The sequence below is a fragment of the Nuphar pumila genome, chromosome 5 (genome assembly GCF_984573655.1).
Source record: "Nuphar pumila chromosome 5, dmNupPumi1.hap1.1, whole genome shotgun sequence".
In the NCBI taxonomy this organism is placed as follows: domain Eukaryota; kingdom Viridiplantae; phylum Streptophyta; class Magnoliopsida; order Nymphaeales; family Nymphaeaceae; genus Nuphar; species Nuphar pumila.
Window position 1 is genome coordinate 59446199 of NC_143253.1, and position 22034 is coordinate 59468232.

The 22034-nt window shown below is 37.0% G+C and overlaps 1 protein-coding gene and 1 pseudogene across 1 annotated transcript; both read left to right on the top strand.

The window, feature by feature from the left end:
• The first annotated feature begins 3702 nt into the window (after nt 1-3702).
• Nucleotides 3703-5816, top strand: LOC149837675 (UDP-glycosyltransferase 83A1-like). Its single transcript, XM_090007455.1, has 2 exons — nt 3703-4245; nt 4643-5816. The coding sequence occupies exons 1-2, from the start codon at nt 3759-3761 to the stop codon at nt 4753-4755; spliced, it is 600 nt and encodes a 199-aa protein (XP_089863581.1). The 5' UTR covers nt 3703-3758; the 3' UTR covers nt 4756-5816.
• A 473-nt stretch (nt 5817-6289) lies between these two features.
• On the top strand, nt 6290-7225 carry LOC149837676 (UDP-glycosyltransferase 83A1 pseudogene; annotated as a pseudogene).
• Nucleotides 7226-22034: the final 14809 nt, after the last annotated feature.

Genomic DNA, 22034 nt, shown 5'->3' on the forward strand with positions numbered 1-22034 from the left:
TGTCTTCTACAACTTTGATATCATATAAGGGTTAAATAAAGGCAAAAGCAATATGAAATAAGATAAAGCAGAAGCGAAAGAAGAAAGACAACATAACTCTTACATGGTTCGATCAAGAAGACCTAAATCCATGGTAAATGATCTCTCATTACTCTCTCATCGGTATGAGTAGTGAGGTTCCCTTATATTACTATCTTTTACAATTTGAGAAAGAACCTTATTGGACTCATCTACTTCCTAATTTATCTCCCTAAGTTTATGGAGAGTACTTACAATAGATTTCTCTCTACAAATATTTTCATTCACTTGAGGATCATAACAGCTAGGGAGAGTTATCATATTGACACCAATTTTTTGCATGATATATTGTGTGGTTGGTGTATACAGTTTATGATAGCCTTAGAAAGTTTTAAAGTACAATACTATTTCATTGATGACTCTCATTGGAGATCTATAACAGTGTCAAAAAATAATAGCTTTAATGAATTTATGACCTTGATTTCTCGTAAAACTGAATATGCCAAAGAGTATGAGTTTCAATATAGTTATTTTGAAGACATAAAAAGCTAGAAAAGGTTGATACTCAATTTCAATGATGGTGCTGTATATTCTATATTATGTAGTGATGATGTTTACTTAATTGTTTTCATCAAACTACATGACAAAATTAGAGAAAAATTCGAAGTGTTTTTCAAGAATTAATTGATGAACACAATAGCCACCGAAGAAGCAATGCTTCAAATAATGATAGGATACGTGTGGAGAATGTGTATTTATCTTAGGCAATTACCAATGTATTTGTTGAGCGCAATCATGCAGCGAGCATCCAACTTTCTCAAACAATTGGCAACATGGATGTTTGTAATATCGTATGTGCAAGCAATATTCAACTTGCACAAACAATAGGAGCTTGGCTATTACATTATTTTTAGGCAAAATTTGATCTCTCGGTCAGTGGAAAAGCAACCTACCTACAATGGCCCGTTTCAGTGCAAAGGCTGAGTACACATCTTCATCTTTTGCCATTGCAAAACTCATTTGGATCCATTATTTGATAAGTGATCTTGGAATATTTGTGTCTGATCCTACTCACATATACTGTCATGATATAATAGTGACAGAAATACATGCTTAAATTTTGAGAATTGCTTTGTTAACTAGGCGTGCATTCATAATATCTCAAAAGATTGGTGTTTGATTAAAAATATGCCAAAAGTTAAGCCAGTTTTTATAAATTTTTCTTGATTTTTTATGGTGATAATTGTTCTTCTTGGCGGCATGTGATTCACGATTTGTGATTCTTTGATGTAGGGCTAGTTGTTTTGATAGGTGGATGATTGAGGAGACCATCACATACTGGAGGGTGCAATAATGCAGGCCTTGCTGCATGGACCATTGAAAATAACATTTCTTTTCAAACGGCGGCACTTGAAATAATCAAATTAGGTAAGCAGTTCCATTACGTTGCCTACTGTCACCGGTACATGAGAGATACAGAGAAAATGCATGATTCGTTTTTAGAGAGCAGATGCAGTTATGGTACTCGCCCAGCCACTGACAACGATGCCTAGACCTGTGCATGAATATTGTGTTAGGGGTCTCCGCTTGTCTGGTAGGAGTAGCTAGTGCACGTCACCTTGTGTTTAGACGTTGCAAGTTCAAAAACTGGTAGAGGTCTGTCTAACCCTAGTTTGTCTTTCTAAAAAAAAGAACATTGTGCTAAGAGATTTTACGGAGAAAAAGGCCGGGAGGGAAGGATTCCCTTATACGATTAATTCATCAAACATAGTTGGTATTCGCCCAACTGAAGGTTAGAATTAGTCCACGTTCTCACTAGAATTTGACTAATCCTAGCCATCTAGACGCATCAGTTGAATGGCTAAGATCATCTGCATGATGTTATGAAATAGGATGAGAGAGAGAGAGAGAGAGTACTAACTAATGGACAATGATTCTAAGATTTTATAATGTGGATGAACGGATTACGTAGCTTACGTTCAGTGTTGTTCGTAACTATGCTGCCCACCTAGTTGATCGCTGGAATTGGTAAAGGTATATAAGGATAAAATCACTGCCGAAGAAAAAGAAGAGATTGAAGGTAAGTAGGAACATATTCAGTAAGTAGGAACTTACTTCCAAGGAACATCACCCACAAGCATCCAATCACCATCTTTATCTTCGTAAGTAGGAACATATTCAGTACCATTCATACGATCCATCAGCTTGCTCTCTCCCAAGTAGTTACCTGCAACCATGTGCCAACAGGCATATCAGACATCACTTGTCAAAATACATATAAAACACTCGAGTCAGGTCGGATATCTGAGAAAAAAAAACAGATCAGTTTGGGTACTTGGCAAAATCACAACCCAAACCCGATCTGCATATTGCCCAGGTTGGGTTCGAGTTGACTTGAATGCTATTCCGGTCAGCGCCTTTTTGCCCATGCCCAAATATTCGGGTTGGGATTGGATCATATGCACGATACAAACCGACTCATTGACAGCCCTAGATGTAGGTCTCGTGTCAATTTTTTTTGGTATATTCTTTTTTTACATTTTATTAAAAAATAGGTGATTCAAGCTTGCAGCATATCTGCCAATGCAATGCGTATTGGTCGATACAGGGCCGATAGTTTCGATACTGATAACATTTTTTTAGACAGAGAAAGCTGGGGTTAGGCAGACCCGTACCAGAATACAACCATACCAACTTGAATCGTCCGTCCCAACACAAGGCGGGCACTGCTCTTGCCACACAAGCGAAGCCCCCATCGGTGACTCTTCATTATCTTACCCACGCCATGAATGATGATTTGCAAGAGCGATTGGCTGCCAAATTTATCATTTTAAATTTGCTTTTGCTTTTGGGATTGATTTGATGGCCCATATGAGAGAAAAACAGATACTGTTAGAATTATGACTGAGCGTTAGCATACAAATGTCATTGGTGGGAGTTGGGTTTCAGTCATTATCCATTTTTGCAGGCCTCTTAAATCTTATGATGAAAGTTGTTTTGATCAAATCTGACTTTATAGATAGATTCAGCGTGGACGATTCAGTAATAATCGCCCTTGGATTGCATTTGTTGTTTGTCAACATTTAATTTTTCTAATAACAAAATAAAAATCCTTCAAATAACCAAAAAAAATCCTTCACACAGATGTGTATAAAGATAAGGATGACTTGAGGGCTGATTGAAAACGATTTTGATTGGTTGGCACAAGGAAAGGGAATCGAAAAAGTAGTATTTTTTTTTTCATTTTCTTTTTTTTTTCAGCAGAGAAAGCTGGGTTAGTTGGACCCTACCATTATACAACCACATACCATTGGGATTCTACAAAGTGAGGTTCAAACAGTAGGTTTTTACATAGATGGCCCTCAAATTTTTTTTTTGATGAAGTTCACTTCCTAGATGAACGGCATCATCTAAGGATAAATGTACGACTGAGAATTGACCAAAGTGAGGTGCTTTTGATAGGTGTTGGGTGTCGTTCGTTTCCATGATGAGCGACGCTGCTTGGACCTGATACTCACTCGGGAGTAGTAAGGAAGCGTGCGCACTTGAGTAAAGACACCACCATTTGTGATCCACTCTCTTTGTTTTTTCACCTTCAGAGAGAGAGAGAGAGAGCATAAATAATTCCTCAACTCCAAAACTTTTGCTGGGACAAGTTAAAGGGGATCCTTCTTTGAAAAAAAAAAAAGTTGAAGGGGATCCTTCTTTGAAAAAAAAAAAAAGTTGAAGGGGATCCTACAATGGGTAGACCACATGCTTTAGTCATCCCACTTCCTGCGCAAGGCCACGTCGCACCTCTCATGGAGCTCTCGCATCACCTAGCAAGCCATGGCGTTCTTGTCACCTTCGTTAACACCGAGTTCATACATGCACGAGTGATGGCAGCGTTGCCTGAAAACTTTGTTAGTGACTCTGGTGGAAGAATCCGCTTGGTGACCATCCCTGATGGCTTAGCCCATGATGATGATCACACGGACTTCCGTAGGTTGTGCGACGCGATGCAGCGTACGATGCCAAGTTTCCTGGAGGAGATCATAGTGAAGATCAATGAGAAGGAAGATGAGAAGATTACATATGTAATTGCTGATGGGGTCATGGCGTGGCTTCTGGATGTCGCCAAGAAGCTCAACCTTGGGAAAGCTGCCTTCTGGCCAACCTCAGCCTGGCTACCAGCCATCGTCTTCAACATCCCCATGCTAATCTCCACTGGAGTCATAGATCAAAACGGTAAGTCCGTAAGCTATCGATCGATCACAGAGACCCACGAGGGCGGATCAGGTGAAATCCCATTGTGCTGCTACACATGGTCGCCCTCCATCTTTGGCTGACAGCCTGTCAGTTGTGGTGCCCAACAGCAGAGCGGCACACTCAAAGTGAAAATTTGCGACAGATTTTTTTCGTCGTTATTTTGTAACGGATTAGCGATGACAGTTTTTGTCGCTAATTCTCAATACAGGAAAAACATTTTAGCGATGGATTAAGGATGAAAAAATTCCCTCACTAAATCCGTCGCTAATTTTTGATTTAAACCGACCCATCTAGAGTGCAAAATTTTCTCTCTTTCCCCGTTCAAAATTTAAACTGACCTCTCTGTCGCTCGATTTAAACCGACTTCTTCATGGAGGGCGCAAAGCAGTTCGCTGTGGCCGGGTTAACGCCATCGTCGACGAGGTCATTGACGCTGTAAAGGTTCTTCCGGTGGCCATTTCCTCGACCATCGTCGGCGAAGCATATTAAGGCATCCCTGGCCAAGTGGCAGGGAAAAGAGAAGCAAAAAAGAGGAAGGGATGATATCAAAGAACAACGACGAGGTAGAGCGGCCGCTGGACAAAAGTTTCACGAAGGACGACAAGGCTGATATCGGAGGACGGCGATGCCGGAGAGCACGCCGGTTCTGTGCAGAAGACCCCGCAGTGGCGGGCCGGTCCGCTCGAGTCTAAGACCTTGAGCAATGCCTGTCGGGTGTGGTACAAGTCCCGCTTATTGCTGTCGGAATACCACTCGACAGGGAGCATTTTTTTTTTAAAAAAAAATTTAGTGACGGATAATGTCCATCGCAAAACAAAATTTGTGCTCCTTATTTAGCGACAGACTAATGACGGATCATGTCCATCGCTAATCTGTCGCAAATTAGCGAAAGAAATAATGACAGATAAGTTTTGTCACTAATTAGCAACCAAAAATTTATGATGGGTGCTATCCATCGCTAATTCATCACTAAACAGTTTAGCGATGAATTAGCGATGGATATCGTCTGTCGCAAATCCACGATTTTCTTGTAGTGGATTGCACCTCATCTGTCGTCAAAATCCATCGATATATGGGTAAGGGGGTGTGGCCCACCCTTTGATTCACCAATAGTGTAAAATTCTCCCAAAGCCTTATACTATAAGAAATCTGTCGATTAGCGACAGTCGCAATCCGTCGTCAATTCATTGTTGTTTAGTTTAGCGATGGATAACTTTTATCACAATTTTTTAATAGCTAATTAGTGACAAACACTTTTTGTCGTTAGTTCCGTTGCTAATTTGCAATGAATTAACGAATACCATGATTTGTCGCAAGGCCGTCATTAGTATGAAGAGATTTGGTTTTGCGATATACGAATCTGTTGTTGATTCTATCACTATTGTAGCGACGGAATTGCAATGGATTAAAATTCGTCGCAAAACATCGGCCGATTCACTTTTGCGACGGATAAATATCTGTCTCTAATCCATCGCTAAATTAAAGAACGATACTAATTAATGACGGATAATATCCATCGCTAATCCATCGCAAATAATAATAAAAAATTTAAAAATTTTATTTAAAATATAAATATCGAGAAAAAATTTCATGAAATGTTGGTTCCGGTGGAGATCCCTTGGATCTCCAATCTGAGTTCATGAAATGCAGCCTAAAAGAACACGCCTAATTCCCTTTTGATTTATTTTTCTTTCTTCCTATATAAGGAGCCTAAATCATTCCTGTTTGGAATCTAAGAACTGAGATAGGAGTTTATGCATTGATTTGGCAAAAAGTTGGTCAAAGTGGCTGTTTGAAAGCTGGTAGCTGGGATGAGAGTTAATGCATTTAGGATACTAAGTGGCATTGTATTTACACTAAAGCATGGAATTAACAGCTACCACCTAAAATGCCAGTTCCCATCTCAGCTACTACTTTCTAAACAGGGCCATATCAACGTTAATGAGCTTGATTTTGAGTCAGTTTAGACACTGCTGAATATCCCAATGTTATGACCTTCAAAGTTTGTACCAGTCTTCGCTGAATGTCAATGACAATTTATGGAACCATTCTTTTGGTGGAGTCAGGTTTTCCAAAGGACGACAAATTGATCCATCTGTCTGAGAGAGTGCCAGACATGAACCCAGCTCACCTATGCTGGGTTTCCTTTGGAGACACCAAACAACAGGAGAGCTTATTCAAGTACCTCTCGAAGTGCGTTGATGCAATGGAAGGCCTAGATCACATACTCTGCAACTCATTTCCAGAACTCGAGTTGCCGGCGTTCGAGATCATCGGAAATGTTGTACCAGTAGGCCCTCTTGTCTCAGCTAACCACCCCAAGCACCAACCATCCTCGTTTTGGCAAGAAGACTTGAGTTGCCTTGACTGGCTCGATCGACACCCAGCTGGGTCAGTCATCTACGTCTCTTTGGGGAGCACCACAATGCTCAATCAACGCCAAATTGATTGGCTCTCACTTGGGCTCGAGCTCACTGGCAAACCATTCCTTTGGGTTTCAAGACCAACCCTCATGAACCAGTCTGCTGTGTACCCAGATGGGTTCCTGGACCGTGTGGCCGAGCGCGGGCACATTGTGGGGTGGTGCTCACAAAAGGAAGTTCTCTCACACGCATCTATAGCTTCTTTCTTAACTCATTGTGGCTGGAACTCCACCATCGAAGGGATAAGCAATGGAGTCCCCTTGTTGTGTTGGCCTTACTTTGCAGACCAGTTTCAAAACCAGACCTACGTAGTTGAGCATTGGAAAGTAGGGCTGGAATTGCAGAAGGACAATGATGGAATTGTCAGAAAAGAAGAAATCAAGGAGAAATTGGTAGAATTGATGAACGATGACGGAATAAGGGAAAGGGTTTTGGAGTTGAGAAACAAGGAGTGGAAGGCTCTGATTAAGGGTGGTGTTTGTTTTAAGAATCTTGAAACTTTTGTCAACACCATGAAGGGGGAACCGATAATTTAGAGAGGATTGTTATTTTGAAAATTTGAGAAACATTTTCTTGAGTCATAATGTCTTATTTCAACCAATAAGGAATTGTCGTTTTACTGTTCAAACTTTGCTGGGGATGTCTCTCTTTCGGGCTTTATGTCACGTCGTTACTCACAACAAATTCAAAAGGACAAAGTGCTTTTCATTTGAAACTTTCTAAGGCATTTTATTTACCTTTCCTTAGATAGCTTTTTCTCTCTTTGTTTATATAATAAACAAAGTGCGATATAGTCAGTGAAAACATGTTGAATTTAAGCCATGGCAGAGCTACCGCTTTTTCTATATAGAAATAAGAGTAGCTCCTAAAGAGTCATAAACCGTCCTACACAGCTTCAGAGGGACAAAGTGCTTTTCATTTGAAACTTTCTCTCTCTTAATTAATGAGATTTTATTTGCCGTACCTTATCCTTTCTTTCTTTTCTTTTTCTTATAATAAAGCTGGGGTGGCACAAATCCCTACACAATCTCTCATTTAAGTCGGGTATAGTAAGTGAAAACGTTGAATTTGAGCCAGAGATCATCGACATGGACCTACATTAAATTTTTAAAATAGTTGATCCACATAAAAATAAACTTGCATAGCCTTTATGTTTTTATTTATTTATTAATGTGCCAAAACCATGGGCTTCTTTTCGAGGACAGAACACTGGAAACTGGTTAACAATCTAACTCAGGTATTCAACAACATTGGAAACATGGTGACAAATATAGCCATATTTCTGAAAATCTCATGAAAAAAATACGGCATAAACCGTAGAAGTTTTAAACGGTTAAATCTAGTGAGATTTTTTTGTGACAATTTCTCACGATATTATCAAAAGATTTACTAAATCTCACTCTAATATCATGATATGTTTATCGTAACTTCTTTTTTTTTTACGGTTCTTTCAAGTTTCAAAACCCTTGAAACCGTAAGTCCCCTGAGAGGTGTATATGTAACAAGGGATTGTTTTGGGCATCACTGTGCATCTCTCTGTTTTGGGCATCACTGTGCATTTGTTGTTGTTGGCCGATGTAGCTCTCTTTTTGGGCATCATTGTGCATCTCTCCGTTTTTTGGCATCACTGTGCAGCCTTGGCACATTAAGGTGATATTACAACTGGCCACGTTTGTATGACCAACATCAGTAAGACTCATAGAATCTTCAATGGAATTTGACATCAGTATTCTGTTTCGTTTATACTCTGTTGTTTCTGTGACCAAATTCATGAACAATTACGAAAACTAAATAATTTCTTCAGTAATCGCACATTAGAAAGTGCACTCTTACCTCCCCCATCAAAATTAACACTTGTGAGACACTGAAAAGACAAAAAAGTAAAGAAAAGCAACGAATCCATAGGCTCTTACATTTTTCAGCTATGGATGTACAAGTTGGTAACCCGTTCATGGTTTAACTTTATTAAGTTTGATTCAATTACACTAAACCATTTTGAAAATTTGAGAATTTGCACCATATAAAGCAAATAGCAACCATGGTCACAGAAGACAACATTCTCTCTCTCTTGATGATGCTACTGAGAAGCAAGAAAGGATCACGATCACAGAAGGAACTTGATATTTTCATGTGCTCTTCATGTTCCCCAAACATATATATTTTATCTGCATCAACATGCATCTTACTAGCTGAGAATTCATACTGGGTTAACAATCTCAAACTCTTTCTAATTCCATGCATTGTTTAGGTGATTTTCTTGTTTAATTTACAGGGAACCTAGGAACGCGTTGCAATTCCTCTAGTGATTTTCTATGAAAAATAATGTTCCAATGTGCAGCTTGGTATACCTTTGAAGCAAGTTTATGTACAGTAGTAGTTGTCCTGATGTACATTTGTTAACAAATCCTAGCTTTTGCTGAATATGGTGAAATATCATTTTGTATCCTTATGGTTTCTTTGTTTTGAAAATCCTTACTTTGTGCCAAATGAAGGGGAAAGTATGTGCTACATTTCCAGGGCATCCAATTTAGCCCAAGTACCATTGTATGTTGACAATCACATTTCAGATGAACATGCAAAAGCAAAAGTGGATAAACATTATCAACATAATTCATCACATATGAGAACCAATGGCTTGATAGAACAGGTTTTTGAAAATTCAACGAAAGGGGAATTAAAATTTAAGAAAGGCTTCAACATTAGTAATTCAAGCATCAAGTTCCACATTTTTGAACAACCAAAACATAGCCTAAAACATTGTCTTCAAGAGCACAAGATGTAAAAGCTATAAAACATTTCGAGAATAATAGGAAAATAATGTGAAAAAACTCTCAAATGTCAGCTTCAAACAAATTTATCAACAAATTTTAAATAAAAATAATTCAAAATATGCAATTAAATTATGGGAAAAAAGTAAAGGAAAATATTATGCAGATAAATAACTAAAATGAATCAAAATAAAAACTGAAATCCTTTCAATTATTTGAATTTGTAGAGTTTCCTTTATTTCTTACCTATTGGTTATGTCAAGAAACTTCTATTTTGATTGTTCTGGTTTGATGTTTTGTTTTGATGTGCTTAATAGAAAATAAAAAAATATTCTATTTTGATGTATTCTGTTAAATATTTGATGTGTTTTATGTAGAAAAAAAGATGGGGAGACCTAAATATGCATTATGAAACTATGCTACACTATAATTAGATGGTTGATTACTTTGTAACTATTGTAAGGTACACTTTAATAGGAGAATAACATGATTTAAGTATCATCTTGCGAGCATACCAAATAAGAATGTTGTTGCATGTGGGAACGTAACGTCAAATGTGAAACATCTCACATCTAGAACTGACTTCAATTCATGAATTAAAATCTAAGCTATCAGGAAAAAAAAAAAAACTCACAAGTTATCTGTCTCCTACTGGAAGCGGCTCAGATTCTACTTCTATATGAATTTCTTCTACTTCTCCAAGTATAGGTATGGATCAACGGAATGCTCTAAATGCTTTTATAATAAAGAAAGAGAAAGAACATACATATATGTATGTAGCAAAATGTATTGTCATGAACAATTTTCCTTTTAGGTTAGCTAGAGATTATGCACTTAAAGAGATGATTAATGCCATTGCAAATTATGGACTTGGTTATACCTCTCCACGTAGTGAAACAATTAAAACAAAATGACTTCAAAACCTAAAAAGACAAGTTGTAACATTTATTGATGAGGTAAAAAAGTCATGGTCGATATTAGGATGCACTTTAATGTCTGATATATGGACAGATAAGAAAAATCATTCACACATAAATATTTTGGCCTCATGCCCTAAAGGCACAATATTTTTGAAATCTAAATGTACTAAAGAGCCAAAAACATGTGAATATATTGAGGAGTATATATCAACTACTATTGAATAAATTAGATAAAAAAAAGTAGTTAAATTTGTGACAGATAATGACTCAAATTACTTGAAAGTGAGGGCTTCAGTGGAGGTAAGATACCCTCATATTTTTACATCTTCTTGTGATGCACACTGTACTAATTTAATGCTTGAAGATTGTGATATATTGCCTAATTTCTCTCATACATTATTATATGCAAAAAAGATTACAAGCTTCATGTATAAATCATAATTAATTTTGCAACTTATGAGAAATTATACAAATGATAGAGAGATACAAGAGTCCGGGGCTACTCGGTTTGTTACTAATATTTTATGTTTGCAATCTATATTGAAAATGGAAGATAAGTTGAGATTTTTGGTTGCTTCTTCTGAATGAAGAAATTTTGAAAAGGTTAAGAAAGGAGGAGATGGCAAAGATATGACTGATATTATTCAAGGAGAGGAGTTTTGGGAAAATGGAAGAAAAATAATAGCAACAACAGAATCACTTATAAAACTTTTGAGGAGGGTAGATGGGGATGGTTCTACCATAGGTTACTTGTATGATGGCATAAATCGTGTTAAAGAAGAAATAAAAAGTTTATAAATATCGAGTAGATAAGTATCTACGAATATGAGACTTCATTGATAGTAGATGGGAGGTCAACTTGAGAAGTGACTTATATGTTGTCGTTGGGTATTCAAATCCACAACTTTTTTTATAATGGTCTTATAAAGATGAACAACGAAATAATGAAAGGATTAAAGAAAATGATGAAAAAGATGGTTGATAAGAAAGATAAAAATGATGAGCTTGCTTCAGAATCGATTTATTATCATTCAAAAGATTCAAAGATCTTTAATGAGATTACAATATCCCTTTTCCGTACTGCATATCCACGTAAGTTTCGATTTTGTTTTGCATTTTGTAATTTTTTTTTATTTTAGAATATATTATCAATTTCTCATTACTTGCTTTTGTTTTTATCAGGGATATGGTAGAAAATGAGTGGAGAAAATGTCCCTATTTTGCAAAATATAACAATTAAAATACTTAGCCAACCATGTAGTGCATCTGTATGTGAAAAAAAATTGAGTGCATTTGAAGCAGAACATACCAAAAAGAGAAACTGTCTTGAGCCAACAACTTACTGATTTAGTTTATGTGTGCATGAACATGCACATGCAGAAGACTTCAGTTGGAAAAGAAGCAAAATATTCTCGACCTATTGTATATGACGACATTGATGCATTTGCATATGGCTCAATTGAAGAAAGAAATAAAGAAGAAGAAACAAAAGATAAGAAAGAGGATGATGAAAGCATTGATGACCAAGGAATTGATGAAGACACTTTTGATTTTTTAGTTAATAGCAAGTGAATATTCTTTTTGTATAAACTTGAATCATTATGATATTTGTTTTCTCATGAACTTGTGGTCATTTTGTTTATGTTTTTGATACTTGATTATTGATACTTAATGTATGATGATTTAGTTGTGATTTAGTTGATGCTTGATACTTATTTGAATGAAAGTACATTTGATGTACATGCTTGAGACTTATTTGATGTTTGATACTTTTTATATATGGTTAGTGGGATTGAAAATATATTTTATATTTTTTTTGTATATAAAATTAAATTAGTTTATTTTATTTGAGTTTTTTGATTTTTTGAGATTTCTTTTTATTTTTTAATTTTTTTTTCGAGATTTTGCCAAAAAAAACTTAAGAAATATTCAAAAAGTTGAAAATCTCCTGAGAAATTCAGTACCAAGAAATTGCCGTTTTAAACTTTTGTCACTATGATTGGAAACATAAGGAGTTCAAGATATATATGTGTGTGTGGAGGGAATATATTCCCTGCAAAGATATGTAAGAGAATACTATAAGATTTCATAGTGCAAGTTGATTTGAGTCAATCTTGTAGATCACTTTGGCATTGTTGATTATCAGGAATCGAATTGTGTTTCTTGATAAAAAGATACATACTTTTTGTGTAAAAAACTATTGATGCATTTATGATGATCGATTTTACATCAAAGAATAATCTTACACTTTGAAATATAGAGAGCCAAACACTGATCCCTACTAAATAGACCATGTATTAGACTATAGATCATGTAGGAGTGGGGTCTGTTAGGTGATTGTGTTGGAACCATAAGGTTACTAAACTCCATTTAGATGAGATCACCAAATTAAATGGAGAATTTCAACTTATGAAATCACAACTCAACCTATTGAGCGATTCTGGATCTTTCCACATGGTGAGATTCACTCACAATCCTCCATTTCACATATTGTTTATGTCTTATTCTTTGTTATGGTCGTAGTCCTTTATATAGGCATCTATAGAGAATTAATATTAACAACTTATGTTTCCCTTCTTGAGCTCCTACGAGAATCGTGCCCTAGGCACGATTCCTGAAATCGAGCCCCCTTTAAACGTAAAAAGGTGTCGGGTCTGGGTCCCAGCCCCGCGACCAGTTATGTCGGATCCACCTTTAGCATGGATCCGGGTTAGCCCGTTTAGTGCTACATCCACAATAAATGTGGATCTGTAACGGATTCTGGATCCATATGTTGGATCCATTTAGGTCCAACCATGGATCCAACCCCAAATAATTACATTTTTTATACTAATTTTATTCTCTTAAAAATACTTTTATTTATTTATTAAATATTGTTATTATATATATATATATAGATATTGTAAAACTCATATATATATATATATATATATATATATATATATATATATATATATATATATATATATATATATATATATTCCATTTTTGGATCCAGGTAACGGATCCTAGGTCCAATATGGATAAAACTACCCATCGAATTTTTACGGGTATTACATCCTACCCCCCTAAAAAGAATTTTTTTCCCCGAAATCTTATTGCAGGGTTTTCGTAGAGATCGTAGTCTGAGGGGGTTGGTATCGACAAGGATGCACGTATATGTGTGTGCTCCCAACATATACCCCAACATATAAGGATCAGGACAAACACACAATGAGTTTCTAAGAGTCTCATTGTCCTGAATAACCTTCACTTATTCCTATTTCTCAAAATGGCCCCATCTTTTCACAGAAGACCTAATCATAATCTCAAATCAAGGTCTAGAATCTCTTACGAAGTGACCCTTCTATTCACAAAAGACACAAACATGTCATTATATCAAGATTTAAAATCAATAACGATTAGATTCTGCTACAACTAAAAGCCAAATCTGTTGATTCATGACAAGATATTTCCATCAATCTTGCCAAATCCTCACAATTTACCATAACTCTTTTTCAATTAAAGATTAACAAGATCCACATCGGATAACCTGATCATGGTCATACCCACCATCATTGATAATCTTATGCAGAAAAGGTCCTCAATAGGTGCCAAAATAGTGATACGTACAAATTACCGCTTCCAGGGTCGATAGCCACTAATATAGGTACAAGCATACGTATCGCCAATATGAATCACATCACTTCATATGACACTAAGAACCATAAAACAAAACCTTTCAGCCACAAGGTTTTATGAACCATAGTTCGCTATTGAACTTAAGCATATATCGCATGCATTCAATATTTCAAATCACGTGGCATTTCAATCATATCATACAGAAACATATTATCATATGCATCATATCATTGCCACCAGAAACATTGCATTTTCCAAATTTAACCTCGAAACAGGTGATACCAAAACATGGGTTTTATATAATGTGATCCCGTATATACCAAGAATTAACTAAACCTCAAGATACGTAACTTCTATGTAGTTCGAGTTATGCACACAAGATTCAAATCACATATGCATCTAAGACATTCAGATTATTTCATCATTTCATGTGCTTTGATAATTCTGACATCATATCACCTTCGATTATTTCGACGTGAAACACACGCACATGTCTACTAAAAAAATTAGTCGGATATTCATGATACACTCATCTACAATAAAACTATGTAGGCGTGAATTCACCTATATGCTAATATGAGCATCATAATAAAAAGTACCAGTAATATGACTAATACAAAAATCAAAATAAATTATACTTACAGAGCGCTTGCAGGGTGTGGCACGACCGTGATCTTTGATTTAGTGATCCCATGCTCTGATACCATAACTATAATGCCCTGAAATCTTAACCCAAATTTTGAAGATTTTTTTTTTCAATACAGCGGAAACAAGTCATACCATAGGGTTAAGCATTCCAGAACATTATAGGGGAAGCAAACCAAAACATTTATTTCATTATTGATAAAAAATAACATAAGAGTTTCTCACACTATCCCTATAACAGTAAATCCAAAAATCTCGATCGAAGCCTCATCCCGCAGCCGCTCCTAACTCCAACTCTTCACTTTAAAATTTTTAAGAATTAAACTACAACTGTCTAAGTAGGAAATCTATAACTTTTAATATGGTACATCATAAATATGATTTTCGGCACATATAAGAATAAGTAAAGGTTTATGCTACGACCGTCAACAATTTATCAGAAGTTAACTGGTAGGTAACATTAATAGCAATATTTATATATCCCACAACCACAATATGAATCCACACAATTATTCAAAGAAATGCAATTAAGACAATTTATAATTCAGATACGCATTTATACCACAAGGTACATCCATTATGCATAAAGAAACATTAAACCATACCATGATGCACAAATTTAGAACAACAAGACATTTAACATACATTGAAAGTTAAACATCACACATCCACCAAACATATAACAATTAAGAAAACCGATAACATATGCATGTTCTAATGCATAGCAAGAAAATGCATGACTTATGTGTAATGCATGAATCCTCTTATTATTTTTCCTTAAGTTTCTCTTTCCATATGCATGCCCTATTAAATGCATACAATTTAAGTTCCTCTTTTTAATTACCGTTGCCTGCAGATAGACAAAACGGGTACAATCCCCGAGGTCAAGTAGATTCCCAGGGTAGCTTAACATAATTTGTATTTTATTGCTGGGTTCCCAACTTAGCTCTCGACCGAATCACCTTCAGAACATTAGACCTCCACATCTAATATCGGGAACACAAGGGACACCCCACGCCCACAAGTGCCACTTCCTTGGGACCAAAACAAACTCACAACTGTGACCAACAGACCACCCCCAGGTAAAGTGGCAGGCTCTCCCTAAAACCGTGGTCAGGAGAAGGAACCTCAATATCAGGTTCAGGAGACAAAATTTCAGCACACAGAGTTTTTGTATCCTCACAGTCTCCCCAAGGCCGATTTTCTAAGATTCTCATACTTCAGATGAGATATCCTAGAACGTATATCACACTGTTCTTATTCATTATCTTATTATTAAAAGCCAATTATTGAGTTTTGCAATTCAACATACAAAAATAATGCAAAAAGCTCGCATCTACGCCTGCGAGAACCATCACGGGACTCCAGCCCGTGGAAACACATCGAACAGTGCAATATAGAGTAATAGAATCACATTTGCAAATCAACATCCAAAGTTAATCATATGCTTGCAAATCAACATGGAAACATAAGCTCGCAAATCACCAATGCGTAGCTCTTCACGGCCTACCACCCGTGGCAACCATAGAACAACACAATTAAAACCATCATGTAAATATGATTATTGCCATGCATTTAAACAATTAAAGAAAGAGCAAACCCAAGCTCAAGGCTCTCCAGGCCTGTGATGATTTAGACCATCGATGCATCATATGCAAAAATCATAACAACTTGCAATTTATGCAATGAGGTTAGCATGCCTCCAAACACACATTCATCCAAACCAATTTAACAATGTGCATGAGTTACCATAATCACATGCATGTGTTCACCATCCATGTGCAAGTACTTTTATGTAATCACTTAACACACATGCATTCATCCATAATTCTTAAGTACATGAGAACATTTATACCTGATTTTACATGCTAAACACACATCGATTTCGTGTATGCACATGTACTTGAAACCAATCCATAAATGCACGATAAATAATCATATTCCATCAATGTAGACACATGAAACTTTTTCATGTGTTAACATCCACACATATGAATATAACCCAATCATAAGCATGCCATTTCTCAATCATATGCATCCCCACTATGTGTATTACCTACATCACATACGGGTATTAACCATTGCATATCCCTTTTGAGTGTGTGAGTGTGCATATAAAATTATACATACTCATCAATCCTACATGCTCAAGAAGCAACATCAACAACCTAGTCATGCTCACCTTCAAGATTACACAATTAGTATCATGAAATGCAAAAACAACATTTACATAATTTCTGGGCAGAAGTGTAAGCTTTAGCACATGCTAGGGACGATGGTCAAGCTTACCAATCCCGGACACGCTATCCTCCTAGCTAAACATCCAACTAAGTTCCAAAGGTCTGGGATTCTTAACATATGCATAGGCATATGTAGGTTCGTAACAGTTAACAGGTCACACGCACAATCTGTTCAATTTACATAACATGAAACTCAATAAGGTCTGGTCAACTTTACATATTTCTTGAACTTAGCAAATCTGACCGGATTGCAAACCCATTTAAAATAGCAAATCTGGACCAGATTTTTCAATCCAATTCCTAATAGAATTGACATCACACCCTGTGTAAAATTGCACTGCATTCAATGTAATGAGCAATAGTTATGAGCTGCATAACAACTGCTAACATCTTGACTATGTTCTTCCAGTTTTATTCATAAAAGCATCTACCACTACACAGCCAATTACTTCCAGATACAAGTATCCAAGTTAAGTACAGACAACTACTTAGCTCCCATTCATCTGGTGGGTCAGTTTAACAAGAGAGCATGCATACACAAGAATGAAACATGCATCATTCATCGATGAGTTCATCACCGTTCCCAAATCAACTATTCAGGAAAAACCCCGATTCAAGAATCTGCCGAACACCCTAAGGGTTCATACTTTTACCCATTTGAATAATCTCCAGTAAATCTTGAAGTATACATGCTTCACTGATATACCAATATGCAAGATGTTAAATGAACACATGAAATCCCATTTAAGAATATGATACCCAAATGGAAACAATAACGCAAATCAAATCAGTACTCATGTGTTTGATTTCAAGAATATGATACTCATATTGGGAATCACATTGAAAACACTCTAAATCATGAAAAAGAATTGGGGTTCCTCCTTGACCGACCCAAACACAATTGATTCAGTCCACAACCAACAAGAAAAGGCCAGAATCCTACTTTTTTGGTGCTTTTTTCGACGATCGGAGACTGCTATCGTGAGGCGATTGTCGGCCGGCTCCGGTTGCTCCTGCCACCGTGAAGGGCGCGATCGGGAGGCTGCAGTTGATGGTCGGTCTGCTGTTTCTACAGCCGCGATGCCGGTCAAGAGGGTGATGAGGGGCAGAGGAGAGGGAGAGCAAGAAAGTGAGAGAGGAGACAAAGAGTGTGGGGGAGATGCAATCCGAGAGGAAGAGAGCTGAGAGGGGAGAGATCTGCTTTTCCCCCACCTTTTAACAAGAGGTGAACCCCTCCTCTCTCCTCTGTAACCCCGTCTCCTTCCCTTCTTGAGCTCCTGCGAGAATCGTTCCCTTGGCACGATTCCTGAAATCGAGCGCCCTTTAAATGTAAAAAGGTGTCGGGTCTGGGTCTGGGTCCGAGCCCCGTGACCCGCTATGCCGGATCCACCTTTAGCGTGGATCCGGGTTAGCCCCTTTAGTGCTAGAACCACAATGAATGTGGATCCGTAACGGATTCTGGATCCATATGTTGGATCCATTTAGGTCCAACCATGGATCCAAGCCCAAATAATTAAATGTTTTTATACTATTTTTATTCTCTTAAAAATACTTTTATTTATTTATTAAATATTGTTATTACATATATATATTCCCTTTTTGGATCCGGGTAACAGATCCCAAGTCCAATATGGATAAAACTACCCATCGAATTTTTACGGGTATTACATGCTGTGGACATATGAACTATTATGCTATATTAAACGTTCGTATATCAAGCCCACAAGGTCTCTGCTCATCATATAGTAGAGGCAAGTTGATGATTTGTTGGTGTAAAGTCAAAGCTGAGTATAGTCTCCGGTCGACAGGAGGAATATCAAGGGTTTTACCAACCGAAGGCCTGCCACCAACGTGCAGTCAGTTAGGTGGGGGAATGAGGATTTTCTTTAGACTATAACCCCCAAAAAAACGTGTGTAAATCAAACAAAGGAGTGTCAATGCATTATTAAGAGCAACTCTCTTCAGATAACACGTACTGAAATTATTATTTTATCACTAGTTATTTTAATGCTGATGGACCCATCCAAGATCGGGTTACATTGGGCATCACCCCAGTGAATTGCCCTTTTCTAGGTTATATATTATTTTAAAGGAGTTTTTGAACTTATAAAGTATATTTTTATTATTGATTTTTAATAAATTAAATAAAAACCATCAAGTCACCGACTCAGGTGTGGCTAATTGATACTGAGTTTTAAGAATGCTAATCATGACTCGATTCACCTCCATGCCCTTGATGTGGCGTACGTAGTCTAGACTGCTGATGCATAAATTCCCACGGTAACTGGCAAGGATTAAACAATGGGATTTGCGTTTACCTTACTTTACAGGCCAACTTCATAACGAGGCCAACATAGTTGGTGGAATGTGTGCAAAATTAGCTGAACAAGTGGAGTTTGAGGTGTTTAAAATTCTTGTGACGCAAGAAGAGCTCAAGCCGGTTATAGGGTTTCAATTCTAAACTTATCACTTGCAGGCTGCAGTCTTCAAGCACTTCTGTTATACTACACATTATAATATAAAATATGTAAAATGTATTTATTACGTGTTCATGAGCTTATGCGAGCTAAGCTGAGCCAAACACTTTCATGTTCGATAAATAAATATTAATAAATATAAGTTTTATTCATAACAAACAACAAACGTAATGACAAAAACCAACTTAGGAGTTGAGAAAAAAAAAGACAATTATTATTTAGTTACTGACATGTAATCCATTTCATTAAAGGCTAGATAAATAAATGGCAACTTATTTTACAAACTTCCATATTAAAAAAAAAAACACTAAGACTTCCCTTGGAAACTTTTTTTTTTTTTTGGACAATGACATAGATGGCACTCACTTTTATTGAAAATACCATTGATAACTTGAAGTTAGAAAGTATAATGATCATGGCCAATTTACTGTTGACACTTTTTTCCCTTTGTCGCATAAAAATTTAAATAATCAGTTGCCTTGGTAAGGATCTCCAATTCCTTGTCCATCTATAATCAATGACAAGATGTGATTCCTCCTTCTAGTAGATGCACATACATGGAAAAATTTGGTATTGAGTTCCTTCGATTGAAACCTGTGTACCTTAGCACGTTGCTTCCATCGTATACTCTCTCTCACCATTCATTCTCCTATGTTTTTTTACCAACTCTTCCCGCTTGGCCTTCTCCTGCCAAAGTTCGCACCTCCATTACACTCCAATGATTCGAGGTCTTGTAACTCCTCAAGTGGAACTTCCCGTTCATGTAGATTCTTGAACTTGGTTTCATTGTTTTCTTTGTTCCAAGCTATGAGATTTTTTTCTACCTAAGCAAGTTTGGATAAAATATGTTGTTCTGCCCATTTTCGCTATTCAGTCCAACGTTGCCTTATTAAGTCTAACAAACTTGGGACCCGAAACCACCACAACTCTAATTTAAAAAAGTTCCTTTTAGCCCCCACCTGGTTCGGACCATGATAGCCAAATTGGTGCATGATCTGAGACTGTGATCATAGGCTGTCATGACATGATATTGCTGAAACATTGAGGATGAAATTAGGAACCTATCAAGCTTGTGTAACACTGATGGTCTTCTCGCTTGTTGGACCACGTGAATTGCTTCGTTGCATTGGTAATTCCAATAGGCTCCCACAATCTAGAAAAGAGGCATCCTTAAGTATAGCTGAAATGTATTGGAGCCTTCAATTCTCAAAATTACATTTAACCCACCAGTTATCTGAAATATGAGGCAAAACCACATCACAAATTGATCGAAGCTCCAACCAAAAAGCGTTTTTTCTGTTTGCTTGTGCAAGGTCCATAAACTGTAGTCATTAAAATCGATGTTGTAACTATGGCCAAGAATTGGATAGAGATTATGAATTCGCCGATCGACATGTTTCACATTTCCAAGAATATCCTCCCTCCAAGGCAGGATGCCACCGGGTGGTATGAAACCTCTATCAAGAGCATTGATTTTCGTCTCTTGAATACATATCACATGTGGCAATTTTTCCTTAATAATGCTGAAAAAATGTTGTTTGTTGGCGTCACCAAGACCCCTTATGTCCCACATCAGAATCTTTATTTTAAACTGAATATTAAACCCTGTTGAACCTCCTTAATCAAACCCTCTCCATGACCTAGCGCAATCCCTTCCGCTTCTAAATTTTGCGAGCACCTACAGACTTAGCTACCCCATCCAGAAATGCCATTTCCTTGGCGACATCTTCCCCAACTACTTGTGCATAACTCCCTTCCTCAGCCGTGAGCTGGATTGTTAGGTGTCCGTTGACAAAGAAAACCTTACGCTGATATCTTAGCAAACCAATCGTTGTTTGGGCACCATCTTGAGCCTGAACCTGTTGATCATGCTCCAGCTTCCCCCCTATCACCCACATTGCGTTGCAAGCGAATCAACATACTTAAACTATCAAAATTGGTAATCTGACATATTATGAGTGTAACCTTTCGGACAGCCAGCAGCTTCTCTGGGAGTAAAAAGATTCCACATCTTCCTGCATCTCCTGTTCAGTTGGAAGCAAGATCTGTCCTCAACAAACCAATTATTATATATGGCGACAATCAAAGTTATTTAAAGCTTGAAAGAATGTTGTGTTATCATGGTCGAGCCAAGCACATTGAAAGAAAGAGCATCACTTCATTCTTGAGAAAGTCCATCAAGGAACGACTGAAGTTAAATAAGTATGGAGCAAAGATAATATTGCAGATATCTTTACCATGTCACTCTCTAAAGGTCCATTCGAAATACTTAGAACAGAGCTTGGTTTCGTATCTAGAAAATCACTTTGAGTGTGAAAAATTAAAGTGATTTTCTAGATTTTGGTTACGTGGCATTTATTTTTTTATTCAAGTGATTGTAGTGAGAATAGTCTTGTAATTTTTGTTATTGAATGTATTGTTAGTAGGCCCCACTGGCACACCAAAATGATATCACCGTCCTTTTCTTGACTAATCCTTTCCACCATCCAAAACCATCTCTCTCCTTTTTTTTTTTACGGAAGCAGGTTATATGTTCTCCTCGAAGACACTCAGTTTGCTACCGTGCATGTTCGGGGGTCCGAATGAGCATCACGTATATAAGCATGTTGGGCTCTTATCCTCGTGTGTGTCGCACCACTTAGTGTCAGAGTTCGGTGCGATTGCAAAGACTTAA